At 36.1% G+C, this 26,757-nt stretch overlaps 4 protein-coding genes across 5 annotated transcripts; 3 read left to right on the forward strand and 1 right to left on the reverse strand.

The window, feature by feature from the left end:
* The first annotated feature begins 73 nt into the window (after window positions 1-73).
* On the forward strand, window positions 74-7,036 carry LOC133819540 (ATP-citrate synthase beta chain protein 2-like). The gene is made up of 16 exons (XM_062252812.1): window positions 74-182; window positions 290-392; window positions 1,051-1,116; window positions 1,209-1,332; window positions 1,401-1,535; window positions 3,542-3,602; window positions 3,710-3,786; window positions 4,343-4,498; window positions 4,588-4,707; window positions 4,859-4,991; window positions 5,087-5,214; window positions 5,332-5,437; window positions 5,533-5,618; window positions 5,726-5,787; window positions 5,887-6,171; window positions 6,736-7,036. The coding sequence occupies exons 1-16, from the start codon at window positions 83-85 to the stop codon at window positions 6,809-6,811; spliced, it is 1,818 nt and encodes a 605-aa protein (XP_062108796.1). The 5' UTR covers window positions 74-82; the 3' UTR covers window positions 6,812-7,036.
* Window positions 7,037-8,177: 1,141 nt separating this feature from the next.
* Window positions 8,178-14,018, forward strand: LOC133819542 (phytochrome B-like). 2 transcript variants are annotated; one of them, XM_062252813.1, is made up of 4 exons: window positions 8,178-10,542; window positions 11,499-12,306; window positions 12,722-13,015; window positions 13,210-14,018. In XM_062252813.1, the coding sequence occupies exons 1-4, from the start codon at window positions 8,472-8,474 to the stop codon at window positions 13,430-13,432; spliced, it is 3,396 nt and encodes a 1,131-aa protein (XP_062108797.1). In that variant the 5' UTR covers window positions 8,178-8,471; the 3' UTR covers window positions 13,433-14,018. The 2 variants fall into 2 exon arrangements, with proteins under 2 accessions (XP_062108797.1, XP_062108798.1); XM_062252814.1 differs by having other exon boundaries at window positions 8,181-10,542; window positions 12,725-13,015.
* Window positions 14,019-16,224: 2,206 nt separating this feature from the next.
* On the forward strand, window positions 16,225-22,437 carry LOC133819543 (uncharacterized). Its single transcript, XM_062252815.1, has 13 exons — window positions 16,225-17,211; window positions 17,663-18,071; window positions 18,150-18,807; window positions 19,146-19,186; window positions 19,563-19,631; window positions 20,002-20,102; window positions 20,283-20,361; window positions 20,574-20,672; window positions 20,772-20,840; window positions 20,941-20,990; window positions 21,133-21,214; window positions 21,463-21,557; window positions 21,801-22,437. Exons 1-13 carry the CDS (start codon window positions 16,799-16,801, stop codon window positions 21,925-21,927), a joined length of 2,292 nt encoding a protein of 763 aa, XP_062108799.1. The 5' UTR covers window positions 16,225-16,798; the 3' UTR covers window positions 21,928-22,437.
* A 434-nt stretch (window positions 22,438-22,871) lies between these two features.
* On the reverse strand, window positions 22,872-24,332 carry LOC133819544 (uncharacterized). The gene is made up of 4 exons (XM_062252816.1): window positions 24,065-24,332; window positions 23,903-23,958; window positions 23,217-23,283; window positions 22,872-23,124 (listed from the first exon to the last, which is right to left on the reverse strand). Exons 1-4 carry the CDS (start codon window positions 24,197-24,199, stop codon window positions 23,044-23,046), a joined length of 339 nt encoding a protein of 112 aa, XP_062108800.1. The 5' UTR covers window positions 24,200-24,332; the 3' UTR covers window positions 22,872-23,043.
* Window positions 24,333-26,757: the final 2,425 nt, after the last annotated feature.

Below are 26,757 nucleotides of genomic sequence, written 5' to 3' on the forward strand. Positions count from 1 at the left end.
CTATGTCCTTTTCAACTGCAACCTGGTAATAAGGAATAACTTGTCTTCATTTGTGTATGCAGGTTGTCTTTGATTCTACGCAATGGCTACCGGACAGCTGTTCTCTCGCACCACACAAGCTCTGTTTTACAACTATAAGCAACTTCCAATCCAGTGGATGCTCGATTTTGACTTCCTTTGTGGTATGTATTGGGATATATAATACAATTAAATGTCTGCTTTATATTGTTGTGTTCATTGAACTATTGTTCAGTAGTAATACAAACATTTTATATTCTTGTGTATGTAGGAAGAGAGACACCATCAGTTGCTGGAATCATTAACCCAGGTGCCGAGGGATTTCAGAAACTCTTTTTTGGTCAACAGGAAATAGCCATCCCGGTGCATTCAACGTAAGTCTTTTTTTGCTTTCTCATATTCTGTTTTCATGTTTCCAACACCTTTATTTACTTTGACTTGGATCTTAGCTATTGATATAGCTTGGCTTGCATAAACTGAATAAATGTTCACGAATGTCAGTTGCAAAATGAGAGCTTACATTTGTGTTATGCTCCTCTAAGTCTTATGTTCTAACATGGCTTAACTAAAATACCACTAGTTCACAACCATAGTGAGTACAAAAATTATGGTTTTATAAATACTATAATAAGTTTGATTTAGTGGTCTCATATCTTATACGCTTTTATTCAACGTCAGTCTGAAAATTTATGACATATATTACACTGTTTAACCATTTTAATTAGCTTCCCCAGAACATAGATGCACAAACATGCACATGTAAATCTATATAGTTTCACTCAAGCCTACATATTTTATTGTTATTTTTAGGCCAACTAAACTGTAATGTATTGCAAGTATCCTTTTTTATTTAAGAAGAACAGAAACAGATGAAACATGTTTTGTCATCCTTTTCATGCACAAGATTGCAATACAAGATTACTTATGGACTTCGAAAATTAAATTTTAGGGCTAGTAAACAACAACTAAAATGGACTGTACTATCAGTTGGCCTTTCTTATTGACTAACCTTCATGCTGATTACTTTTGTGGCATTGAAGCAGCTTGTGCTGCACACCCCACTGCTGATGTCTTTATCAACTTTGCTTCATTTAGAAGGTAGGTACTAGTTATGCTCGTTAAAAATTGGAATTCTAAATTCCTACAGGAGTATTTTCAAATGAATATGTATTATTTATTTCTTGTTTCAGTGCTGCTGCTTCGTCAATGTCTGCATTGAAGCAGCCAACCCTTCGAGTTGTGGCTATCATTGCTGAAGGTGTACCCGAGTCAGATGCTAAGCAATTGATTGCTTATGCTCGGTCTAACAATAAAGTGAGAGAACTAGTGCAATGTCATGAAGATGATGAAGCTGAACTAATTAGCTGTTAATGGTTTTGCAGGTTGTTATTGGCCCAGCTACTGTTGGAGGTATTCAAGCTGGAGCCTTTAAGATTGGTGACACAGCCGGAACAATTGACAACATAATTCAATGCAAGCTGTACAGACCTGGATCTGTTGGTTTTGTCTCCAAATCTGTGCGTATAAACTCCTACTCTTTTTTATCTTTTTTGTTTCATTATGATTTTGCTGACAATATTCATCGACATATGACAACTAATTGTTTGAAAAAGTATGTCAAAGTTTCCCATAAAGTCTACACGTGATTTTCTCTATAGATATGCTCTTCTAAGAAAGTTCTGAATCCTTTTAGTGCAAGTGACAAGTATTCATGTTTGTATACATTGTAGAGGAGGGAGGCTGTCTGCCCGGCGTCCGTGGAAGAATATTTCTTCTCTCTACGAGGAGTATCTTCAGCTGGTTAGTTTCAGGGTGGGGAAAGGGGATCGTATTCGTTTCTGGGAAGATATATGGATTAGTGGGCCTCCGCTAAAGAATCAATTCCCAGATTTATTTTTGATATCTACATCCAGGAACTGTTTGGTTAAGGATGTGATGGTTTTTGGTGGAGTTTCGGGCTTGGAAACTCAGGGTTGGGATTTGCGCTTTAGAAGGAATTTGTTCGATAGGGAGGTCACCAGTCTTACTCAATTATTACTTTTGTTGGAGAGGGTGGCTTTGCCAGGGATTTTGGAGGATCGAAGGGCATGGTTACCAGACATTAATGAAGTGTTCTCTTGCAGGTCGGCCTTTTGGAGGCTTAGTTATGCTCAGTTGGGTTCCGTTCGGGAGTGGGCAAAACCTTTGTGGAAAAGTGTCTCTCCCTCTAAAGTCAAAGTGTTTGGTTGGGTGGTTTTCAACGACAAATTAAATGTCCACGACAATTTGCAACGAAGATGACCCTACCATTGTTTGTCTCCTGGGTGGTGCCCTTGTTGTAAGCAGGCAGGGGAATCCACTAGCCATTTATTTTTGGAGTGTCTTCTTTCTAGAGAGGTGTGGGGGAAAGTCTTCGATGAGTTTGGTATTCTTTGGTGTATGCCCTCTAACTGTTCTCAACTGTTTCTATCTAGGTTAGGGGGCGGAAAAAGGGTTTCCTGTCTTTGGCAAACTACTGTGTTGGCAACTTTTTGGGCTTTATGGCTAGAGAGAAATAACAGAATCTTCGAAGATATTTACAACTCAGCAGAGAATATTTGGGAAAAGATCCAATTTTGGGTGGCTACTTGGGTGTATAGAAACAAATGTTTTGATGGAGTCGCTTTCTCTGATCTTTCTAGGGATTGGAGAAATTTTTGGACTTAACTTTTTGGGGTGGGTTTGTTTGTGGGGTTTTATCCTTTTTATTTGTTCCTATTTGTAACCATGGTTTTCCTCCGCCATAAGTGAGGGCTCTCAATTTTATTGGGAGGAGGTCAACTTCCATTGACCTCTGTCTCTTTTTCAAAAAAAAATTCATGTTTGTATACATTGTTATGGAAAGTGTTGGAAATGAGGATAAATTTCCCAGTTCAAGAACCTTAGATGAATCTCGGTAAACCAGAAATGAATCTAAGAACACAAATCAGTAAAACTAATTATCAAACAATTAGAAAACGAAAAATATGAAAACATAAATCAACACAAGTATATATACTGGTTCAGAACAAGATCAATGTGATCTTGAACCTAATCCAGTTTTAGGAACCACTATCTCTTCTTTATTCAATCAACGAAATGACTACAAAATTTCAATGGAGCTTCTTGGATCAAACTCTCTAAACACTCAATCACACAAGTGTTTTCCTCTCAATCCCTGAGTAAGCACTTTCCCAACAGTTGTGCTTCTCAATACAATTCCCCAAACCCAGCTCTCACAACCTTCTCAATACTCAATCTTGATTTCCACACTTGAGCTCTCTCGTCTAATCTGATTTTCTGTTGTTTCATCTGTGTAGTGTTCTTCACTGTGTTCTTCTCTCTTCGTTTTTCTCTTCTCTGTTTTTGTGTCTAACAAGTGAATCCCACAAGTCTTTTTATAGACCTTGGACTGAAAGCTAATGAGGTTGTTATGATAGTTGAGAACCAAACAACTCATTAACAGAATTAATTGGGATTTGGAGAAACTACTCCCATAGAAAGTAATTCTCTTTTTCCATTGCAGGGTGGGATGTCTAATGAAATGTACAATACCATAGCTCGTGTAACAGATGGAATCTATGAAGGTAGACATATGTGCTTGCATTTCAATAGAGTTTGTCTTCCCTTACATTGTTATCTATGCTCGCAAAGATGAGGTTTAATAAAATTTGGAAATGTTGGACCATTGTAGGCATTGCTATTGGAGGTGATGTGTTTCCAGGCTCTACTCTTTCTGATCATGTTCTGCGGTTTAACAATATTCCACAGGTACTTTATTGCTATCATTTGCTCTTTCAAAGCGCATGCCGGAGCTCTACTTTCTGTTTACCTGGTTTTCCAAAAACTAACATTATATGGAAGGAACTGTCTTGTAGCAACTTGTATTTAGATATGTTGCATGATCTGTTAATGAATGACCTATAAAATATTAGAGTTTTATTACTGCGGGCTAAAAACCATAATATAAGTTGTTTAAAGTTACAATAACAGTACCAATAATAATAGAATTCTGTGATTTTAAACCATGTCAATGGTGCTGGTTACTTAAATCTATGTACATATGATTGTCTAGTTTTATAAGTTGTCTTAGGGGGAGAGATCTGCAATTTATGCATCGCTTGTTATATATATCTCACAAGCTGAGATTTCTGGTGACACCAATGCATTTTGTCTTCTCTTTTTGTGGTGAAAATGCATTAGGTCTGTGTTCAAATTGCATGACAAAAAAAGAAGAAAAAGGAAAAAAAATAATTGTCTCCTGAAACTGGACTTTTGCTCATGTTTTGTTCATTGTCAATTTAACTAATCTGACTGACTGACTCAGGTTAAGATGATGGTTGTGGTTGGGGAGCTTGGTGGACAAGATGAGTATTCTCTGGTAGAAGCTTTGAAACAGGGGAAGGTGAACAAACCTGTGGTTGCTTGGGTTGGTGGAACCTGTGCAGGCCTTTTCAAATCCGAAGTACAATTTGGTCACGCTGTAAGTTATAACTTCATTTTTCGTGATTGATCTTTGCTAGGACTAGTAAAATGTTCATTTTGATTAATCTTTTAGGTTACATAAATCAGGGAGCTAAAAGTGGTAGTGAGTTGGAGTCTGCACAAGCAAAGAATGAAGCACTTCGGGAAGCAGGAGCTGTTGTTCCTACTTCCTTTGAAGCTGTAATCAAGGAGACATTTGACAAACTGGTTAGTTCAGCATAGCTAGATTATTCAAGTGCTCATATATTGAATCTTCCTCTTTCCAACCCAAAATGACAAAAGGAAAGTTCAATGAATTCTTCAATATAGTTCCTTCTTCCTACTCATCCATAGATAACATATTTGATTAATTTCCCAGGCCGAAGAGGGAAAGATTTCGCCAGTAAAGGAAGTCATGCCTCCTCAAATTCCAGAAGACCTAAGCACTGCTATCAAGAGTGGAAAAGTTCGTGCTCCAACTCATATTATTTCTACCATCTCTGATGAAAGAGGTACTGCCTGAACTAGATACTGTTCATACTGCTCACCTTTCTGTGGCGTGCTTGTCAGATTTAATGCTAATGAACTTCTTTTAATCAATTTTCAGGTGAAGATCCATGTTATGCTGGTGTTCCTATTTCTTCTCTTGTTGAACAAGGCTATGGTGTTGGTGATGTTATTTCTCTATTATGGTTCAAACTCAGCCTCCCCCATTACTGTACCCATTTTTTTGAGGTAGAGTGCCCATTGTTTAAATTTTGTAGTTTCTTGATTTATGATGTTTAGCTGCTGATTCTTAAAGCAAAAATTGGATACTGGAGCTATGTAACTAATGCATTTATTGTTGACTAGATATGCATTATTCTATGCGCTGACCATGGTCCTTGTGTCTCTGGAGCTCATAACTCTATCGTAACAGCTAGGGCTGGAAAGGACCTTGTTTCATGCCTTGTCTCAGGTAAATTATTATTGTTGATTGTTTAGTTTCTCAAAATTGCAAGCCAGTATATTATTGGTATCTATAGAGAAATTAAAGATGATCTGATGAAACAGGTTTGCTTGCAATTGGTCCACGTTTAGGTGGTGCCATTGATGATGCTGTTCGTTACTTTAAGGATGCGTATGACAGGGTAAAATCTATAGTGAACTACAATGATCATTTGGCATAACTTGGTGCCTTACCACTAAATGTTTTTTAAACATTAAACAACTTATGTCTTGTCTGTTTTTTTACAGGGTCTTACACCCTTATGAATTCGTTGAAGGTATGAAAAAGAAGGGTATTCGTGTGCCAGGAATTGGGCACAGGTATGGAGACTTGTTTATTGTCTGTCTGTTTGTAATGCCATGCACTGCACCAATATAGACTGGTTTAGTTTTCAATACTGTTCTTTTGCTTGCCAAAAGGATCAAGAGAGGTGACAACAGAGACAAGAGAGTAGAAATGCTTCAGAAGTTCGCTCGCACACATTTCCCCTCTGTGAAGTACATGGAATATGCAGTGCAAGTTGAAACCTACGCCCTCTCAAAGGCAAACAACCTGGTCCTCAACATAGATGGTGCAATTGGGTCCCTCTTCTTGGATCTCCTTGCTGGAACTGGAATGTTCACCAAGCAAGAGATTGATGAGATTGTTGATATTGGCTCTCTGAACGGTCTCTTTGTGCTGGCCCGGTCCATTGGTCTGATTGGGTAAGTAACTTACTTCAGTCAATTTTCTTATCAACTTCTTTGCGCAATTTATCTGTTATGTTGCCTGTTAATGTAGATACAACTCTTGACACATCAACAGTCAAGATTATGACCTAATTTGCCTTTTTATCCCCAAGGGGAGATGTTCTTTATACTTTATGTGGTCCATAACAGATTAGATGGTCCTATTTTACTAATACATGACTAATTGGTGACAAAAGAAGTCGGTTTCATCTTTTTAGAGATTTATCAAATATAAGATACCTGGCTGTGGCATTTATTTTTTTGTTTTCAAATTATAATTGTAAGGAGGGGAAAAAACAAACAAGACCAGCCCCCCCGGGGACCCCGTCTTCATCATACTCAACTTTCCCTAAATTGTCCTGTACAACTTTATTGTGCAATAAGTATAAAGTTCCATACTAACTAATTGCTATTTTTCTAGAGTCACAAGAACATTACACATTTATTAAAATTGACATCATTGTTAAAAAAAATGTAATGGTTAAGTGTATATTTTAGATGCACATATGATTACTCTTTTTTTTTTAATGTATCAATCAGGCACACCTTTGACCAGAAGAGATTGAAGCAGCCGCTCTACAGTCACCCATGGGAGGACACTCTTTACACCAAGTGAGATAGAATTTCGACCCCATTTTCATGCCTTGCCCAGGGCAATGTTTGTTTTGATTTGTTTAATTTTTCTTTTTTGTCTCCAGTTTGCTGAGACATTTATTTCTGTTGATAGTTTCGTGCTTGTAATGCTAATGGCCGATCTGAGTATATATTCTCTATCCGTAAATTGTAACAAAAAAAAAAGTTCACAAATACAAACATTATCTTCATATTTTATCAAAACAAAAGTAATTTTATCAGGACTTATGGTTTCAAGGCAGGGAACACAAGGCTCTAGTCTAGATTACACAATAATCCCCCCCATAAACCATGTGTCAAATGTCCTTATTAAAGTTAGATGAAATAATTACTAGAAGACATTCTATGCTTGAGGCAAGCCCATCTGCCCATGTCTTTTCTTTTTCTATTATTATTTCGAAGCAGACAGTACCTTAGATTCAAAGTTGTCTCAAAGAGACACTTGAGTGGTTAAGATCCACTCCTTTTCAAGGGCTTGGCTTTGTTCAATCCCCACTGTGCTCATGTGTCGTTTCTCAATAACTCAAAACATTTTTTAAAAAAAAAAACTCAAAATAAAAAGAAAATATGATATTTATTTTTCTTAAGCAATATAAGAATATTCTTTTCAAGCACTGTTTTCTACATCTTACAAGTGAGTGAGAATATGTATATTTTAAATATATATATATATCAGATTCCCCATTTGGTTTCGAAAATTGGAATTAAAGATATTCCTTCCCTTGGAATTAAAAAATTAAAAAAAATCCTTGGACCTGATGAGTTTTTACAGCGTTTGGTTCTATTAGTAGAAAAACAGACCAAGACTAGGGCGGTTTTCTGTTTTAATATGATACAAAATCGAAGTGGGTTCCCTCTTCCAGATCATTTGGTCTTAAAATCTTATTTTATGTTAAAAAAAAACGGCATCAACTAAATCCCATTTGGATCTCTGCTTAGGTTTTTTCTTAAAAAAAATAAAAAACTTTTTGTAGGAAATCTTATGAATGATAAAAAAAAATGATTGAAAATTATTTAAGAAAAAAGAAAAAGAAAAGAGGAGTGCAGTGTCAATTTTTGTCGTGCATGGCCCAGAAGCTGACTCCATAGGACCACCCATCAAAGTGTTCTGGTTGATATTCCCACCGTTACTCTGCTCATGAACCCACATGCAGTTAACTCTGTTCTCATTTATGAATTTTTATTATTATTATTATTATTAAATGGTGTCACTTCATTCAATTCCAACTTCTCATTTTCTTCTTCACAGTAAATAGATAATTGAATTTTTAAAAAGCGAAATAAAAAGTTGAAAAGATAGCAAATTTCAACCAGCCAAAACAGCTTTCTTCATATGTGCTCTTTTAAAAGTGAGAAAAAAAAAAAGAACGAAAATCTTAAAGTTAAAGAACAACAGCAACCGTCCAAGCTAAAAACACTTGCTGTTGTTGTTAGCTTCGTCCTATTCTTCTCTTCTTCTAATCTTCTTTTACTTCCCCAAAGTTTTCTTTTCCATTTTCACGTAAGAATCTAAATTTGGGGACATGGGTTTTTCTTGTGTTGGTTGGTTTTGTACTGGCAGATAATAAGATTTAGTGAAAACGCAGTGGTGATTTGTGGAAGAAGAAGAAGAAGAAGGGAAGGAAAATAGTGAAGACCCATTAATGGCTTCTGGTGGTAAAGCAGCTTATGTTCCACAACAACAAGCTCAGTCTTCAGGTACAAGTAATATTCGAGCTCAAAATACAGAGTCGATGAGTAAAGCCATTGCTCAGTACACCCTTGATGCTCGACTCCATGCCGTCTTTGAACAGTCTGGTGAGTCTGGCAAGTCTTTTGACTACTCAAAATCCATTAGAACCACCACCACACAATCGGTTCCGGAGAAGGAAATTACGGCTTACTTGTCGAAAATCCAGAGAGGCGGCCATATCCAATCCTTTGGGTGTATGATGGCCGTTGACGAAGCCACTTTTCGGATCATTGGGTACAGCGAGAACGCTCGAGATTTGTTGGGTCTGACCCCACAATCGGTTCCGAGCCTCGAAAAGCCTGAGATCCTCACTATTGGGACCGATATCCGTACACTATTTTCGCATTCGAGCGCGTCTTTGCTCGAGAAGGCTTTTCGAGCTCGGGAAATCACGCTCTTGAATCCGGTTTGGATTCATTCCAAGAATTCTGGGAAGCCCTTTTATGCGATTCTTCATCGAATTGATGTTGGGATAGTAATCGATTTGGAGCCGGCGAGGACAGAGGACCCTGCTCTGTCCATCGCCGGAGCCGTACAGTCTCAGAAGCTGGCGGTGAGAGCAATTTCCCACTTGCAGTCTCTTCCCGGTGGGGATATCAAGCTGTTGTGTGATACTGTGGTGGAGAGTGTGAGAGAGCTTACTGGTTATGATAGGGTCATGGTGTACAAATTTCATGAAGATGAACACGGTGAGGTTGTGGCTGAGAGCAAGAGGCCTGATTTAGAGCCATACATTGGGCTGCACTATCCAGCCACGGACATTCCTCAGGCGTCGAGGTTCTTGTTCAAGCAGAACCGAGTTCGAATGATCGTTGACTGCAACGCATCGTTGGTTCAGGTATTCCAGGATGAAGGACTAATGCAGCCTCTTTGCTTGGTGGGTTCGACGCTTCGAGCTCCTCATGGCTGTCACACTCAATACATGGCCAATATGGGTTCTATAGCTTCTTTAGTAATGGCGGTTATCATTAACGGAAATGAAGAGGAAGCCCTTGGAGGGAGGAACACTATGAAGCTTTGGGGTCTGGTTGTTTGTCATCATACTTCAGCTCGGAGCATACCATTCCCGTTAAGGTATGCTTGTGAGTTTCTTATGCAGGCTTTTGGACTCCAGTTGAATATGGAGTTGCAATTGGCCTGTCAGTTGTCGGAAAAACATGTTCTTAGGACTCAAACTCTGTTGTGTGATATGCTTCTTCGTGACTCTCCTACTGGAATTGTTACTCAAAGTCCCAGCATTATGGACTTAGTGAAGTGCAATGGGGCAGCACTCTATTACCAAGGGAAGTACTACCCACTTGGTGTGACCCCAACTGAAGCTCAGATAAAGGACATTGTGGACTGGTTGTTGGCTTACCATGGAGATTCAACTGGTTTGAGTACAGACAGTTTGGCTGATGCCGGGTATCCTGGTGCAGCCATGCTCGGTGATGAAGTTTGTGGTATGGCTGTTGCTTATATCACGAAAAAGGATTTTCTTTTCTGGTTCCGATCCCACACTGCAAAGGAGGTCAAGTGGGGTGGTGCAAAGCATCACCCTGAGGACAAGGATGATGGACAGAGGATGCATCCACGTTCTTCCTTCAAGGCGTTTCTGGAAGTGGTGAAAAGCCGTAGTTTACCTTGGGAGAATGCAGAAATGGATGCAATTCACTCTTTGCAGCTAATTCTGCGAGATTCATTTAGAGACGCTGAGGCTAGTAATTCGAAGGCTGTTGTACATGCCCAGGTTGGGGATTTGGAGTTGCATGGGATTGATGAACTAAGCTCGGTTGCAAGAGAAATGGTTAGGTTGATTGAGACTGCAACTGCTCCTATACTTGCTGTTGATGTTGATGGCCGTATAAATGGGTGGAATGCTAAGATTGCAGAGTTGACTGGGCTCTCTATTGATGATGCTATTGGGAGGTCTTTGGTCCATGATCTTGTTTATGAGGAATCTAAAGACACTGTTGAAGAACTCCTTAACCGTGCTTTAAGAGGTAGTTTTTATTGTCTTTTGTCTCTTTTATTGCTGAATCCAAGAGGTTATCAAACAATAGAGTATAGCCATTTGGGAGGGGATAAAATGAGATATTTTTTTTAATTAAAAGTTCCAATCTTCATGATGATGTTTTTTCTGGGAAGTATACTTTTATGATTCCATACATTACACTGAATGATGCCATCTTTATTTTAATTTTTTAAAATTTAAATAAGGGGAAATAAAAGAAGCTGTATCTTGCTTGATTTGACAGATTTGTTTTATAAATTACAATGTTTAAAGAGGCGGTTTTGAGGTGCGCCTCAGTTTGAGGCGGAAAAAAACGCACCAAGGCATGCACCTTGCTTAGCAGAGGTGAGGCGTACGCCTCACTGTAGTGAGGTGCTGAGTTGGGGCGGCTGAGGCGGAAATTGAGAGAGGCATACGCCTCAGGGGTGTATTTTCGTAATGAGTTTTTTTATGTCCAAAAAGGCCCAAAATCAAATTAAAACACAACTCATCTAAATAGGCCCAAAAAAACTGATCAAAAGTTTGTTCTAGGATAGTAGAATCTAGAATTCTAGTTCTAGAAACAAAAGTTAACTTTATTTTAGAAATTTAGATAATTTATGAGATATTTATATTTGAGTTTTATGATACATTTTATGGTATGGTTGAGTTTTATGATACATTTTATGGTATGTTTGACTTTTATGACATTTCTTATTCTATGTTTGAGTTTTATTCTATGTTTGAGTTTTATAAGACACATTCATCTTACTTTATATCTTTAGGTGTTCTAAAAATATTTTTTTAATTAAATATTTGGGGCTTACGCCTCGCCTCACAAAAACAAAATGCCTTGAGGCGTAAAAACAATATTTTAAACATTGATAAATTACAAGGTCTCTATTTCATTCGTATAATAAAAATGCATTGTGATCATTTTATCACAATATTTTTTTTGTTATGCAGGAAAAGAAGATAAGAATGTAGAGATAAAGATGAGAACATTTGGCCCGGAACACCATAATGATCCTGTTTTTTTGGTGGTCAATGCTTGCTCTAGCAGGGATTGTACAAACAATATAGTTGGTGTTTGCTTTGTCGGTCAGGATGTTACTGGTCAAAAAGTTGTCATGGACAAATTCATTAACATCCAAGGCGATTACAAGGCTATTGTTCACAGTCCCAATCCTCTGATTCCTCCCATATTTGCTTCAGATGATAACACGTGTTGTTCTGAATGGAATACTGCTATGGAAAAGCTCACTGGATGGACTAAAGAAGAAGTTGATGGAAAAATGTTAGTTGGGGAGATCTTTGGCAGTTGTTGTCGGCTCAAGGGTCCAGATACTTTGACGAAGTTCATGATTGTACTGCACAGTGCCATTGGAGGGAGGGATACGGACAAATTTCCCTTTTCATTCTTTGATCGAAATGGAACATATGTACAAGTTCTCTTGACAGCAAATAAGAGAGTTAATATGGAGGGCGAAGTGATTGGAGCTTTCTGCTTCTTGCAAATTGCTAGTCCTGAGTTGCAGCAAGCTCTTAAAGTTCAGAGGCAACAGGAGAAGAAAGATTTTTCTAGGATGAAAGAGTTGGCTTACATTTGTCAGGAAATAAAAAATCCATTAAATGGCATCCGGTTCACTAACTCACTCTTGGAGTCAACAGAATTAACAGAAGACCAAAAGCAGTTTCTTGAGACTAGTACTGCTTGCGAGAAGCAAATGTTGATGATCATAAGGGATGTCGATTTGGATAGTATCGAGGATGGGTGAATTTTTACTATACAACTTATTTATTTCTTTATTGATGAAGCAATGTTCTTAATTAATTGATTCAGTAATCTGTTAGAAATTTGTGTCAATTTTTGGTGTTGTACTGATTTGATTTCTGGCATGGTGATATTATATTGCCATTATTCCCAAGGGATCCAAGAAACTGTCATGTAGAGGATTAATTTTGCTTTTTACTTTAGATAATAATGAAGATGAATGTCCATAGGGGTAGAATGTAAATTGAGCTACCACACATTTTCAGGGACAAGGGGAAAAATCTTTCTGCATTACTAGTCATATGCTGCTGATTCTGTAGTTGTTAGATTATATCTTTTGGGAAAAATCTGAGCTTCTAGATTCTTTTGCAATGGAGGGAGACTCAATCTTATTTGTTTTAATTTTATTTTGAAGTAGTTTGTTGGAGCTGGAGAAGGTGGAATTTCTACTTGGAAGTGTAATAAATGCTGTTGTTAGCCAAGTAATGATACTGCTAAGAGAGAAGAATCTACAGCTGATTCGAGATATTCCAGAAGAAATCAAAACATTGGCAGTTTATGGTGATCAGGTGAGAATTCAACAGGTATTGGCTGAATTCCTATTGAATATGGTGCGTTATGCGCCATCTGAAGGTTGGGTGGAGATTCTTGTTCGTCCTAGCTTGAGGAATGGTCAAGATGACCAGACTCTACTTCATACTGAATTCAGGTACAATAACGAGTTCTATTCCTTCAGCACGACATGTAATTAGCATATGTAGTTGTAAAATTTAATAATGAGCTCTCCATAGCAATTTTTTTGAGTAAACAGAAGTATCTAATAATCTGCAGTCTCATATTGATAACAACAGATATCTTGCTATTTTCATTAACATTTAAAACTGTATGTTGTTTATGGTAAAGGATGGTATGCCCTGGTGAAGGCCTGCCTCCTGAACTGGTTCAGGACATGTTCCACAGCAGTCGATGGATGACTCAGGAGGGCTTAGGGCTGAGCATGTGCAGGAAGATTTTAAAGCACATGGGCGGTGATGTTCAGTATATCAGAGAGTCAGAGAGATGTTATTTCTTGATTATTCTTGAACTTCCCATTCGTCGAAGAGCCTTAAAGAGTATTCTTGACTAGGTTATTGACACATAAGCTCACCTACACTTCTTATGCTTCTTTTAAGGTCTACCCTGAGGATGATTTTTGATAGCTAGTTACAGACTAAACTTGAACTGAAGCAAACTGATTCAGCTCAAGCTTATAATTAAATCATTCTACTTATTTTGGCTTTGCTATATTTATCCTAGCTGTTGGGCACACAGGACTAAATCTCCAACCCCAACTCATGTAGCATAGCTGATTATTTTTCAGCATAAGAGCAGTCTTTGAGAACTATTTAATGTAGCTAATACCATGTGCTAATTTAGTGGTGTACTACCATTTGTTTTTCCCATCAAGGAGGGCCAAGTTGTTGTCATCTGAGTTTGTCTTCGAAGCTTTAAAAAGACTGAAGGATATTGCCGATTCAGTCTCAAAACCAGATTTTGGTGCGTCCTTCATCGACAAGCATGTATTCTATCTAAATAATTTGTAATATTTATTCTCGAGTTTCGAAATAGTTGGTACATTTTTGCTCGCTTCTGAGTTACTCCCTCTGAAGCTAGCTCTCCCTCCTTTTGTAAATTTCAGCTTACTGTTGAATAAAACACCACTATTTTGTGCATTGACACTAATAACTGACAAATGATTAACAATAGCTTTTATATTCATTATGAGATCCTCTTGTTGTGTTTTGTGTCTGTTGTTTCTGTTGCAGCTCAATCTCTCAGATCCCAGTGATACAAGTGCTTTTTGGTGTCTACTTGATGACTTTCATACTGCCTTGCCTTGTATTTTATGTCATGCTGGTGTCTGATGGCTTATATGGAAAGGTGGGTAACCATTTACAATAATTATATTTTCCATTTAAGTTCATTTACTTCAATGGTTCACTTCTTTAGAAATGTCATTATAATTCAGTGTTGAGTAGTAGTTGACTAATAAGGACTTTCCAAGGATGGATGTTAAACAGAAATGGTCTTTTTTGTTCTAATTGATTATATATAGAAATAAATCTAAAGGGCTTTGATTGTTTACCTTGATGTATTTATCATTTTTTTGATATAATAAAGTCCTCTTGTCTGCATATGTTTTTTTCCCCCTATGTGCTGTCCCAACTGTTGGTTAGTGAGGTATAGCTGTTCCATTCAAAAAAAGAGAGAAAAAGAAAAAGAAAAAAAGTTCTTTGGATTCACGGTTATTACCAAAACACAAACCAAAAGGGAGAAAGAAATTTACATCATTCTCAATTAGAAATGATGAAGTAAGCATATAAATATATATATACATACATATTATATATTTTAATCCAACAGCAGGACATGATAAAATGACTCAATCATAAAATAAAATGATATAACTATTGCATATATTTAAATTGAAAAAAGGAAGAAGAAGAAAAAATATAGTTTATGAAGTAGATATTATCTGCATGTGTGGCTTAAATAAGCCACAAGAACCAATGAACTTAGAAGGAGATTGAGTTTTGCAGGTCAACTTGCCAGGTCATATCAGCTTATAAAATATGAATGGGTTGAAGATTTGTTCCTATTCAGAGCATGGAGCCTTTTATAATTTATTATGGTAAAGTTTTTAGCATTAATGGCCTTAATGGAAGTATCACTTAGTTTCCCTTATTTTTGATAATATTATCCCTTGGTTGTGGGAAGACAACAAAAGTACTGTATTTGTGTTTTGCTTTCTTTTGTCTCTTTCCCTATCAAATTTGTGTGCTTGCACGCCCCTTAATCCTTATCATGCTGTGCACGCAAACAAAAAGTTCTGGTCAGAGAAACCAAGTTTCATATACATAAATTTTGTATATATATAGATATTACTTTGATGTTGTTGCTTCCAAATGCCAACCTATATAATTATTGTAAGATGGAAAACTATTAAGATTACACCCGGCTTTCTTTTTTGTCTTGAGATTTTCATTTTGTTTATGTATGTATGGAAATTTTTAAGTCATAGTCCATGGTAGTATAATGAAAAAATATAAAATTTAATTGGTAAAATAAAACCATGTATTTGATTTTAAAAAATATAGCTTTCCAAATTTGTATTTGGAAAAGTTATTAATATGTAAATGCCATATTTATTAATATTAAAAAACTATATTTATAAAAATTACCCTAAGTTTGTGAATTAATAACTAACCATATAGGAGAAGAGTATTAACAAAGACTTTATTTTTATTTTAATGGTGTACTAATTTCCTCAGATTTAGTTTTAACTCAACAAAAAAGTAAACACATCTCTTTAATTAGTGATTAAGAGTAGCTTTTCTTTTTCTTATGTGAACCTTAATTAAACCCACAAAACATTAACTTTTTTGGCCATAAGAGAGAGTTATGGCAAAAGGGTTTGCTCATAATAACATGGGATGTACCACAAGTCTGTCCAATTAAATGTTTGTGCGATTTCAAATCACGTAATATAATCCTCAAGTTTACATATTTTATATCCGTAACTTTTTGAAAAACACATGATGAATTCAACACAAAATAGCAATTGGGAAATTAAACAAATAAAATACAATGCTTTGTATGAACAAAGAAAAAAGAAAAGGAGTAGAATAAGGAGTGGAAATAGGTAGAATAGAAGGGCCTTTTAGCAGGAAAAGGAAAAGACAATAGAGTTTGAAATGATAACAACCACATAACTTTGTTATGTGTCTATCATACACTCTCTATCTTATTCGACATATTGGCGGCAGTTCTATACAATGATAGGCTATTTTAACACGCGCCACCTTAGGCGCGTGGGTAAGTACATTAGTAGCCTATAATTTATAATAATTTATGGTCTCAATGGTTAGATTGAGATGATGACGATGGATTTGGAGCTAGACACACAACGAAGAAGAAAAAAAAACTCCAAAACCCAACAAAGGAGAGAATAAACCTAACAAAAAGAAAAACTCATTGCAGTGGGAAAGCTCTAAGGATAAAAAGAACAGAAAGAAAGCTTCTAGCTTGACCTCTCAAATCACTGTTGTTCGTTGGCATGGGAGTTTTGAGTTAGGAGAGAGAAAAAGTTAATATAAGTCAGAAGTTAAGGCCAAGTAGAGAAGAGAGAGATTTGTAAATCATACTCATACATATTCATCTATGTCTCATCAATTTTCAACCCATACTTACTCTTAAGTCTTATTTCTGCAAATTGTCAACTGGGTCTTGCTCATTTTTCATTGTTATTATCTTCTTCTTCTTCTTCTTCTTCTTCCTTGTGTTGTTCTTTTAGCTAAAAAGAGAGGACCCCATTTGAGGAAAAGAGAGAAACCCCATTAAAGCTTATGCTTTTGTTGTTGTTTCTGCTTCATGTTTTATCATTTGCAATCCCCCGAGTTGTTGGTTCTTAGCTCTGGTGGATTAATCTCAACTGTTTCTTGTTCTTGTTCTAATGGAAACCCCACCAGCAGAGGAGCTTCTAAAGAAGATCCAGGAACTCGAAGCGGGTCATGCCCACCTCAAGCAAGAGATGACCAAGCTCATGCAATCTGGTTCTGAAGATGCCGCCAAGCGGGATCAGCACCACCGCCCCCATCAAAGGTCTCACTCCATTTCGCCCCAGCGCTCCAGGTTTGGTGGTCCACGAAGAAGAGCTGCCGCTCTTGATGGCTCCCCTTCGCTCCGCCATTCCTCTCCGCTGCAGAGGGAGAGTCGGAGTCGTGATCTTTCAAATGCCACTGCCGCCGGAGGGGAAGGAGTTGGCCCTTCCGCTGTCAACTTTACTAATAAGCAGTATCTGAATATATTGCAGTCTATGGGGCAGGCTGTTCATATTTTTGATCTTAGTGGTCGAATAATCTACTGGTGGGTAGTTCAATCTCTCTCTCTCTCTCTCTCTCTCTCTCTCTCCCCCTCAATATATATATATATATATTCATATCTTAACTTTTGAACTCTTTTCTCGAGGAGATGGCCATTTGGGTTGTGCTTGTTTTTGAGATCATTGAGAATTATTTGTTTATGCTTTCTTTCTCTTTTCTTTCTATTATCTTTTATTGGATATTTGGATTGGTTGCAACTTTGTTTTCAATGTTGATAGAAACTGCAGATTAATGCTGTTTTTGGTATTGAGATTGACTATAGTGTTTGTGGTTATGATGTTTAGGTTAGTACCTTAATAAATTCTTGATCTTGAATAGTCAGGCAGGCACTGTATCTGTTACTTAAGAAAGCAATTTGGTCCATCTGTTACTCGTGGTTTGGATATTTATTTGTTTTGCAATTTTGTCCATTTGGAAATTTTATAATATTTCAGGAACAGGACTGCTGAAAATCTATATGGTTACTCTGCGGCAGAGGCCTTAGGCCAGGATGCCATTGAGCTTTTAGTAGATCCCCGTGACTTTTCTTCAGCCAATAATATAGTCAAACGTGTCACTGTGGGGGAGAACTGGACTGGACAGTTTCCTGTAAAAAATAAGACAGGGGAAAGGATTTTAGCTGTTGTAACCAATACACCTTTCTATGATGATGATGGTGCTTTGATAGGAGTAATCTGCGTATCAAGTGATTCACAACCCTTCAGAGAAATGGTGGTTTCACAAGTTGATGGAAAGCAACACTCAGAAAGCACTTTTCGGCCCAGAAATACTGTTACAACGAAACTTGGTCTCGATCCTGAGCAGCCTTTGCAGACTGCTATCGCATCAAAGATAACAAATTTGGTTAGTCTTAGAATTTTCATCTTCCTTGTGAATTATTGTAGTCTGGCATATCTTGATTGTTAGAACCAAAGAAAACAGGCATCCAAGGTGAGCAACAAAGTCAAGTCGAGAATTCGGTCTTCAGAAAACAACGTGGATCGTGAAGGTGGGAGTGGAGATAGCTATTCTGATCCTGGATACTTAGATGCTATTAACTCTGACCAACGGGAGGATGCTAATTCAAGTGGAGCTAGCACACCCAGAGGAGAAGTATCTGTACTCCCATTTGGCTTCTTTTCCAATCTTGATGAAAGGTCTCCAGGAAAACCCTCCAGAGATTCTGGCGATGAAAGTGAAGGAAAATCTGCAATCCACAAGATGATCTCTTCGAAGGCTGAGGCATGGATGGGTAAAAAAGGGCTATCATGGCCGTGGAAAGGGAATGATCGAGAAGGGTCGGATGTTAAGACTCCACGCTTTGTTTGGCCTTGGTTACAAAATGATCAAGAGAATGATTCAAGCAATCTGAAGAATCCTATTACAAAACTAGAAAACCATGCAAATGATTTTAACCGGCATGCAAATAATGAGGCTTCAGGATCCTGGTCGTCCTCATTTAATGTCAACAGCACAAGCAGTGTTAGCAGCTGTGGAAGTACCAGTAGTAGTACTGTGAATAAGGTGGACATTGACACTGACTGCTTGGACTATGAAATCTTGTGGGAAGACTTGACAATTGGAGAGCAGATTGGACAAGGTAGTGTTTTTTCTTTGACCAGGATGTGCTGGTAAAGTAATTATGTTGTTTATTTTGATGAAACTGTTCAAATAAAAATAATTATCAAGTGAAACCACCTATACATATATACAGTTCTCCTGAACAAAAGAACCAATCCTAGATCCCAAGGACTTACTAATATCCTGAAGGATTCCTATAATTTATTATTTGTGAGAAGCTCAAATTGTTATTGCCAATCTATAAACCCTGATTCCGAGCTTCTGCTTTTTTTTTTCTAGTAAGCTGTGTTGTGTGACACTTTACATATTGTTCATATTATATATCATGTGTGATTTATGTTTGCTTGCCCTCTGCAGGTTCATGTGGGACTGTATATCATGGCCTGTGGTACGGATCAGTATGTTCTTTGTCTCTTTCCTTGGTTCAATTGAATTTTAAGTCTATGTGTTGTTAAAAAGAAAAAGAGGAATATAAATAAACTTATTTAGGTTTGAAATGGTGGTGTGCAGTTAGAGTAATACCTAAACAAAGTTCAATTGCTTATATCTTCTGCAGAAGATTGTAACTTCACATTATAATTAGACAGCTCTCAATTGACCTGTGGTACAAGTAATAAAATTAGTGGAAATCTTTCTAAGTTTTAATCATCTCTACATCATCCTTTAAAAATATAAGGGAGCTTTTCTATAGTTTAGATGGAAGCCAGTTAATGCTAATTTTTTTGTGTTTTTGTAATGTTTAAGGAATGGTTGAATAATTGTTTTGTATGACAGGATGTTGCTATCAAGGTATTCTCCAAGCAAGAATATTCAGATGATGTGATAACCTCTTTTAGACAAGAGGTACGCTTCTTACTTGTCCTTGTTTCATTATTTTGGTGGCTTAATCTCTTCTTAGACCTGTATGCAAGCAAGAGGTCCCGTCGCAAATTTCTAATTAAGACCTTGAGAGGATAATCATGTGAAGCGAATACAGAGAATTACTTAAATGGTTCTCTTGGCTGTAAGACTTAAAAATCTCATGCTACTTTACTTAGATAAAGTGAAAACATTAGTAAATTTCCTTGACTTGTACATTACTACTTATTATACATGCTTACAGGAAGATATGCATATGTTTAGTTATATATCTTCTCTCTTTTTCACTACTTGTTTGATGCATTCATTCCTTTTCTTACATTTTCTCTTCTTCTTGTTGATTTTCCTCTTTTAGGTATCTCTTATGAAAAGACTTCGACATCCAAATGTACTGCTCTTTATGGGAGCTGTGACTTCACCAGAACGTCTTTGCATTGTGACAGAGTTCCTTCCACGGTGTGTTTAGAATGTCTCTTCTGTTTGCTATATACATCTTTGGGATTTATGTTTACTGTGTTTTCTGAATTTCTCTTCTGTTTTGATCTTTGCCCTTCAAGTTTATCAATTCGAATAGGTGAAGGTACCTTAGTTAAATTCAAGTTTTTTTATGCTAATGTTTTAATGCTATTACTGCAGTGGAAGCTTGTTTCGCTTATTACAGAGGAACACATCAAAATTAGAATGGAGAAGGCGTGTTCATATGGCATTGGATATAGTGAGTGTTATGTAATAGCTTTCATTTTGAACAGATTTCATGCGTGCAATTTCTCATATTATTGTTCATATTTGAATCTCTTTTAAAGTGTTATGCATTTCAATTTCCACTCTATTTTTTGTTACGGGTCCAATCAACTTGTCTATGAGTGTATTGAGTCATGTTACTCATAGTATCTATGTCCATACTTATTGCTGTTATTCATTCCACAGGCACGGGGCATGAATTATCTTCATCATTTCAATCCACCTATCATTCATCGAGATTTAAAGTCTTCAAATCTTCTCGTGGATAGGAACTGGACTGTCAAAGTACACTCTTATCTCTTATCTTTCCATTTGATTTCTCTCCCAGTTTTTTCTAAGGGTTTTAAGGGAACTAAAAGGCTTGTCAATTTTCATCTGAAATAGGTTGGTGATTTCGGTCTTTCGCGTCTGAAGCATGAAACATATCTCACAACTAAGACTGGGAAAGGAACGGTACTTTAATTGGAAAACATGATATCCTCTTCTTTTTTTCGATTTTTTGACTTAGAAAGCAATTTGTACTAAACATTTTACCATTTTTTCTGTTTTGTAGCCTCAATGGATGGCACCAGAAGTTCTTCGTAATGAGCCCTCAGATGAGAAGTATGTTCTTAATTTTAGTTATGGATTAACACCAATCATGTTGCTGAATCTTTATGCTCAATGTTATTTCCTCCCTCCCTGTTTATAGGATTTCCAGAGGAAGTGAACTTACGTTTTTTTTCTTTCTTGCTGGAAACATTAGGTCTGATGTATACAGCTTTGGAGTGATACTCTGGGAGCTTGCTACTGAGAAGATTCCTTGGGATAATCTCAACTCAATGCAGGTAGGTTTTCGCAATATGAACGGTGATATTATAGTCGAGTGGCAATTTGGATTCAATAGCTTTTATCAATCATATTCAGAAGTAAATATCCTGGTTGCTAAGAAGTATCAAATAAATAAAATGAGGACCTGTAGCCTTGTCTTTATGCTATTTGAGAATAGCCTGGATATTTTTACTACTATGTAGAACGCTTTTTTGTTATTATTATTTAGGCACATATGAACCTCAATGCATTTTGACATTTGCAGGTAATTGGTGCTGTGGGGTTTATGAACCAAAGGCTGGAGATTCCAAAAGATGTAGATCCTCAATGGGCTTCAGTAATTGAAAGCTGCTGGCATAGGTATATATATACCTCTTTTATTCTCTCTCTCTCTTCACATGATAAAATTAACTGTCAAGAGGATGCACATCAAAGCATATTAATGCAACTGCAACCTCTTAAGAGGTGTTTTTGTATCGGTTGATACATAATTTGGAATTCAGTTGATTAATCCATATGTATAGTTTATTTAAATGACATTATCTTATGATTTCTATTTGGTCAAATGGCTTACATTTTAATCCATTAAATGATCAACACCAGTGATCCAACACGCCGTCCAGCATTCCAAGAACTGCTGGAAAGATTTAGGGAACTGCAAAGACATTACGCCCTTCAATCTCAGGCAGCACGTAATGCTGCAGGAGAGAGTACTCAAAAGGAAGTGTAGCCTCGGCTTTTAAGTGATTCAGGTTTCTTTCTGCTTCATTCGCAACATTGCAACAGCTGAAGCAGCCTCTTTCCTTGGCAGATTTCCGAACCCTTTACTGATAAGGAGATGGTAGCCATTCATTGAGCCACAAAAACATCTTGTGGAAGGTATTGAATTGAATTTGGAACACAAAATCAGGCTGACCATTTGGCAGACAAGAAAAGGGAAAGGAAAAACATTGAAAAAAAAAGGAGGAAAGAGTGGTTGTCACTAGAACTCCTGTGTGCTGCCTAACTAACTAGAACGGTGATTGGCTTGGGTTGGGGTTGTGTGATGGTTGTTTTGTTACTGATATCATTAAAAAATTCTTCAAAGTAGGTCATTGGTGTATCTTCATGTGTCACCTTTCTTTTCATGAGATTTTGTATTGGAAGAATTGGCAGACCACTTTGTACAAAAGAAGAAAAGAAAAGAGTCATAATGTTAGATTAAAGCACATTTAATTATGAAGTGAATCTTTTGCATTCATTCTTGTGTTATTTTCACTTGGATCAATTTTTCTTTTACTTGAAATTTTCTTAGATGAAATACCCTTTAGTGGATCTATTTTAGATGAAATATACTCTAGTTGCTAGTGCTGTGCTGGGTCCATTTTCTGCCACCAAAAAGGCAATTTGCATGTGCACTGCCTGGCACCCAAAAACTTGTCGTGATGATAACTTTTTATCTAGTGCAATGACATCATCAAATCTTTGACTGGGTCGCGCACATTTCACACTATCGACAATATTACCATCTTCTCAAATTTCATTATTTTCGGTTGAATGACTTGGTTGAATGATGTTGAAGTGGATTAAAGAAATAAAGTGAAATCAAGTTCATCTTAATGTGGTATAATTAATCAGTTATAACCGTGAAATAAGTTTAATTATGCATGAAACTTATAATTGTGTGACTCACACTTTACATAAAGACAATCCCATCTTTTATAGAATACATATTCATCAGAACAAAAAGATGTTTTGTGTTAAATAACATAGATGCAAAGTTTAGTGAAACAAAACTTGTACAATCTTAGATAAAACAATAGGGTGTGATCATTTTTGAAACGTATGCTGGAAGCAACATGTTTTTCTAATGGAGTAAGTGTCTAATAGCAGCAACAGCATCGCCTTTGTGCTCCCTTAAGGTTCTCTCAGCAACCTTCCTGTCCAACTGTACCCAAAGCAAATGCCACCACAAGTATTACATTACAATACATATACACAAAATGGAGATTGTGTCCACATAAGAAGAAACTCACTCACCTCCAGCTCATTTGCGATTATGTCCACATCAGCTGCGTTGATCTTAACAGCAGCCAATTCTTTCTCTCTGAAAGAAATATATATATATCAAAACAGTGATACACAATAACCAACGTAATATTTGATAAACTAGGAAAAACATGGAATGTAACTAATTACAAAGGTAATAAAACCAAGTAATAGTCCAAGGAAAACGACATTAGAAATGAAGATAGATTTGTGTTCATTCGGAGGATGTGAAGAAAACAAATAACATTAGATCCTCCCACCATTTTATCGAAACCACAAGACTCAATGAATCCAAGGTTGCCAATTACACATGGGAATGCTAAAAAGTTTATGATAGCTAGACCGGCCATCATAACATGGGTGGTGTCTAGAGTCTAGACTAGCTCTGTCATCAGAATCTTGTTTGAATGGATTAAGAAAGTAAAGAACTTTCTGGTAAAATCCACAAAAGCCAAAGCTAGTGATACTTAACTTCACCTTATAAAACAAAAGAACTGCATAATCTCATGTTGCCCACTAGCCCTTTACATCTTCAATTCAATTCTAAAGTTGAATATTCATCATTCACAATATTGAATGCATGAGAATTTGTATACATCTCTAAGTCACCATAATATATCCAAAGATGAATTTGACCATTAAAAAGAGAGAAAAAGGAAGAGAGAGGAGGGTTGTACCTCATCCTCATGGCATTCCAATCAGCATCAGCAGAAGCAGCTATGGACGCCATAGCCTAACAAATTGAACCCAAATAAGTGAATAGCCATAAAATTCAAAATAAAATTAAAATAAATGAACCCCTTTACTCAAATAATCGAAATAATATAAGATAAGGATACCTCTTGAACACGAGTTGAGTCGAGTTGACGATCTTCGACTCGGTCAGTGAGCTTGTCGAAGGCTTTGCTCTGTTGTTGAAGGTCTTTAGAGTCGACCATTCTGTCAATCCCTCCGTCGTCTACGGTTCCTTCCATTTTCGATGACTCGGTTTGAGCTTCTCCGCTCTCTGCTCTGTACTCGCAACTTAATTAGTACAGTCGTATAAGTTGAAGATGAAGATGCAACTAAACTAAGCCCTAAAGAATACTACGACGATCACCGATCATCCGACTTTTTATGGCCCACAACTTGGTGCCTAATGGACTATAACTTAATAGGCCCAATATTAAGCCCAACACTAGTATATTACGGCCCAGTATTTTAAACAATAAGAGCAAATCCTATTCAACTCGACAACTTACTGACAAAAATAGTTGAGATTTTAAAACAAAGGAATTTTTTTAAAAGATATGACTTTTATATATATATATATATATATATTTTTGAACAAAAGGAACAACTTCATTCAAAAACGAACAAGGAATACAAAGCAAAAAGCCAGCTGCTGTCTCAAAAAGAACTACCAGCTTTCAATGAGATTCAATACATAATGATCCCCCTTTTAACTCTAGTGTTGTTACTACCCAACACTCTAATTTTGACAATGCTTTTAATCTCTCTACTAATAGCCATAACAGTCCTACTCATACAATCAAAAATACACCTATTCCTATTCTTCCACAACATATAGATTGTAGCTGCCAGAACAGCATTAATCACCAACTGCCTCAGATCGTAGAGTTTCTTTGAGCACCATTCTTGTAGTTCAGTAAAGTTCCTCGGCCAAAAATAACACCCCAACCAGTTTTCAATCTCCCCAAACACCTTTCTAGTAAATATGTAGTCCATAAAAAGGTAGTTGTGTGTCTCATCATCAATCTCACAAACAGGACAGCAACTAGAAGGGATTGGCATGATTTTACCCAAATGATCTCTAGTTAATAACTGGTTATTAATAGCCTGCCAAAATATAAATCTGTGCTTTGGAACAATTAACTTGTGCCAAACCGTATGAGCATATTCTACTTTATCAACAGACAGTAAAAAGTTGTAGAATTTTTTCACAATAAAGACTTTTATATTATTAATATGTAAAAATATGAGAATTATATTTTTATTGATTTGTATAAGAAAATTTATTAAAATAAATTAAAGTATGAGAAATATAATTAGTAGCTAACTAAAATATGGAAATGTTACATTTTTTTTATCAATGATTATGTTTTCTTTGATTTTGAAAGTAATTTTATTTTATTTTTTATTTATTTTTTTTCCTTCATTTTTTTATTATTTTTTCTTTCTTTTTTTCCTTAATTATTTTTTCTTCCATTTTTTTTTTACTAATTTTTTCCTTCATCCTTTTTTCTTTCTATTTTTCTATTATTCTTCTTCTTTTCATTTTTATTCATTTATCTATTTTTTTTCTTTCATTTGTATTGTTTTTTTTTTCCATATTTTTTCAATTTTCTTTCTATTTTTTTTTCCTTTTATTTTTTCTTCATTTTTGTATTTATTATTTTCTCCTTCAATTTTTTTTCTTTTTTGTACTTATTCTTTTCTCATTTCATTTTTTTCACACAAATATTTTAACATTACATAATTATTTTACTATTTTACTATTTTTTTATTTATTATCTTTTATCATTGTAATTTTTTTTATAGTTCTTTCCACTATGTAAAAAAATTCAAATAAATTTTTTCAGTATTTTTTTTTTACTGTAACACTTATAGGAATCCAAAATTTTGGAAAGAAACCTAATAAAAATATGAAAACGTGAATGGGTAACTGGTTACCTTCGCGTTCTAGTGTGTGTATTTTTATGAGTTCTTCATAGTAACTGATTACCTATGTTACTAAAATCATAGTTATTTCTTCTTCATTTTTTAATGAAGCGTTCTTCCTTTTTTTTCTTCAAATTTGATGTTTCTCTTATTATTTAATATGAGTAACTCGTCACCCCTCTTACGGCAGAAAATTACTCCTCTAAGATAACTAGTTACCCCTCTTGATGCATGTTATTTAACCTAACTCTATGATTTTTTTTACATAACTGTCAAAGATCAATTAAGTAATTGGTTACCTTATCTAGGATTTGAAAAAAAAAACGTACAATCTAAAAATAAAAAAAAATGTTTATAATAAATAAAAAATAATTTAAAAAACAATTCGTATTACAAAAAAAAAATTGCAAAACAACGAAAGAAAATTTTAATATAAAAACAATATAAAAAAATAAGCCAAAAAAATAATTATCAAATTACAAACATACCCTTCTGTTATCTAAAAAATTAGCATTGATGACGTGGCAAGTGATCTCTGGACACGTGTCTAACACCTGGAAACGTTCTGTTAGAGTATCGACCAGATGACACATTAGAAGCAGTGCGGACCAGTCTTACCTGCGACCAGTCTGGTCGATAATTCCGCGTACAAAGCAACATTTATGAGAAGATCTTTGTAAATCCCGAATTTATCTCGCACAATCTCCTGGATATCCGATTATTCAGGAGAAAATATCTGTAACAATCTTTTGTAACCCCCCTTGAGCCTATAAATAGCAAAAGATAGCTCAAGGAAGAGACTTTTAGCTTTTGAATCATTGGAGACTATAGTAATTCTCCTAGCAATATTGTATTGTTCTTCAGAGGTAAG

Source organism: Humulus lupulus, chromosome 2, assembly GCF_963169125.1.
Source record: "Humulus lupulus chromosome 2, drHumLupu1.1, whole genome shotgun sequence".
NCBI classification, from domain to species: Eukaryota; Viridiplantae; Streptophyta; class Magnoliopsida; order Rosales; family Cannabaceae; genus Humulus; species Humulus lupulus.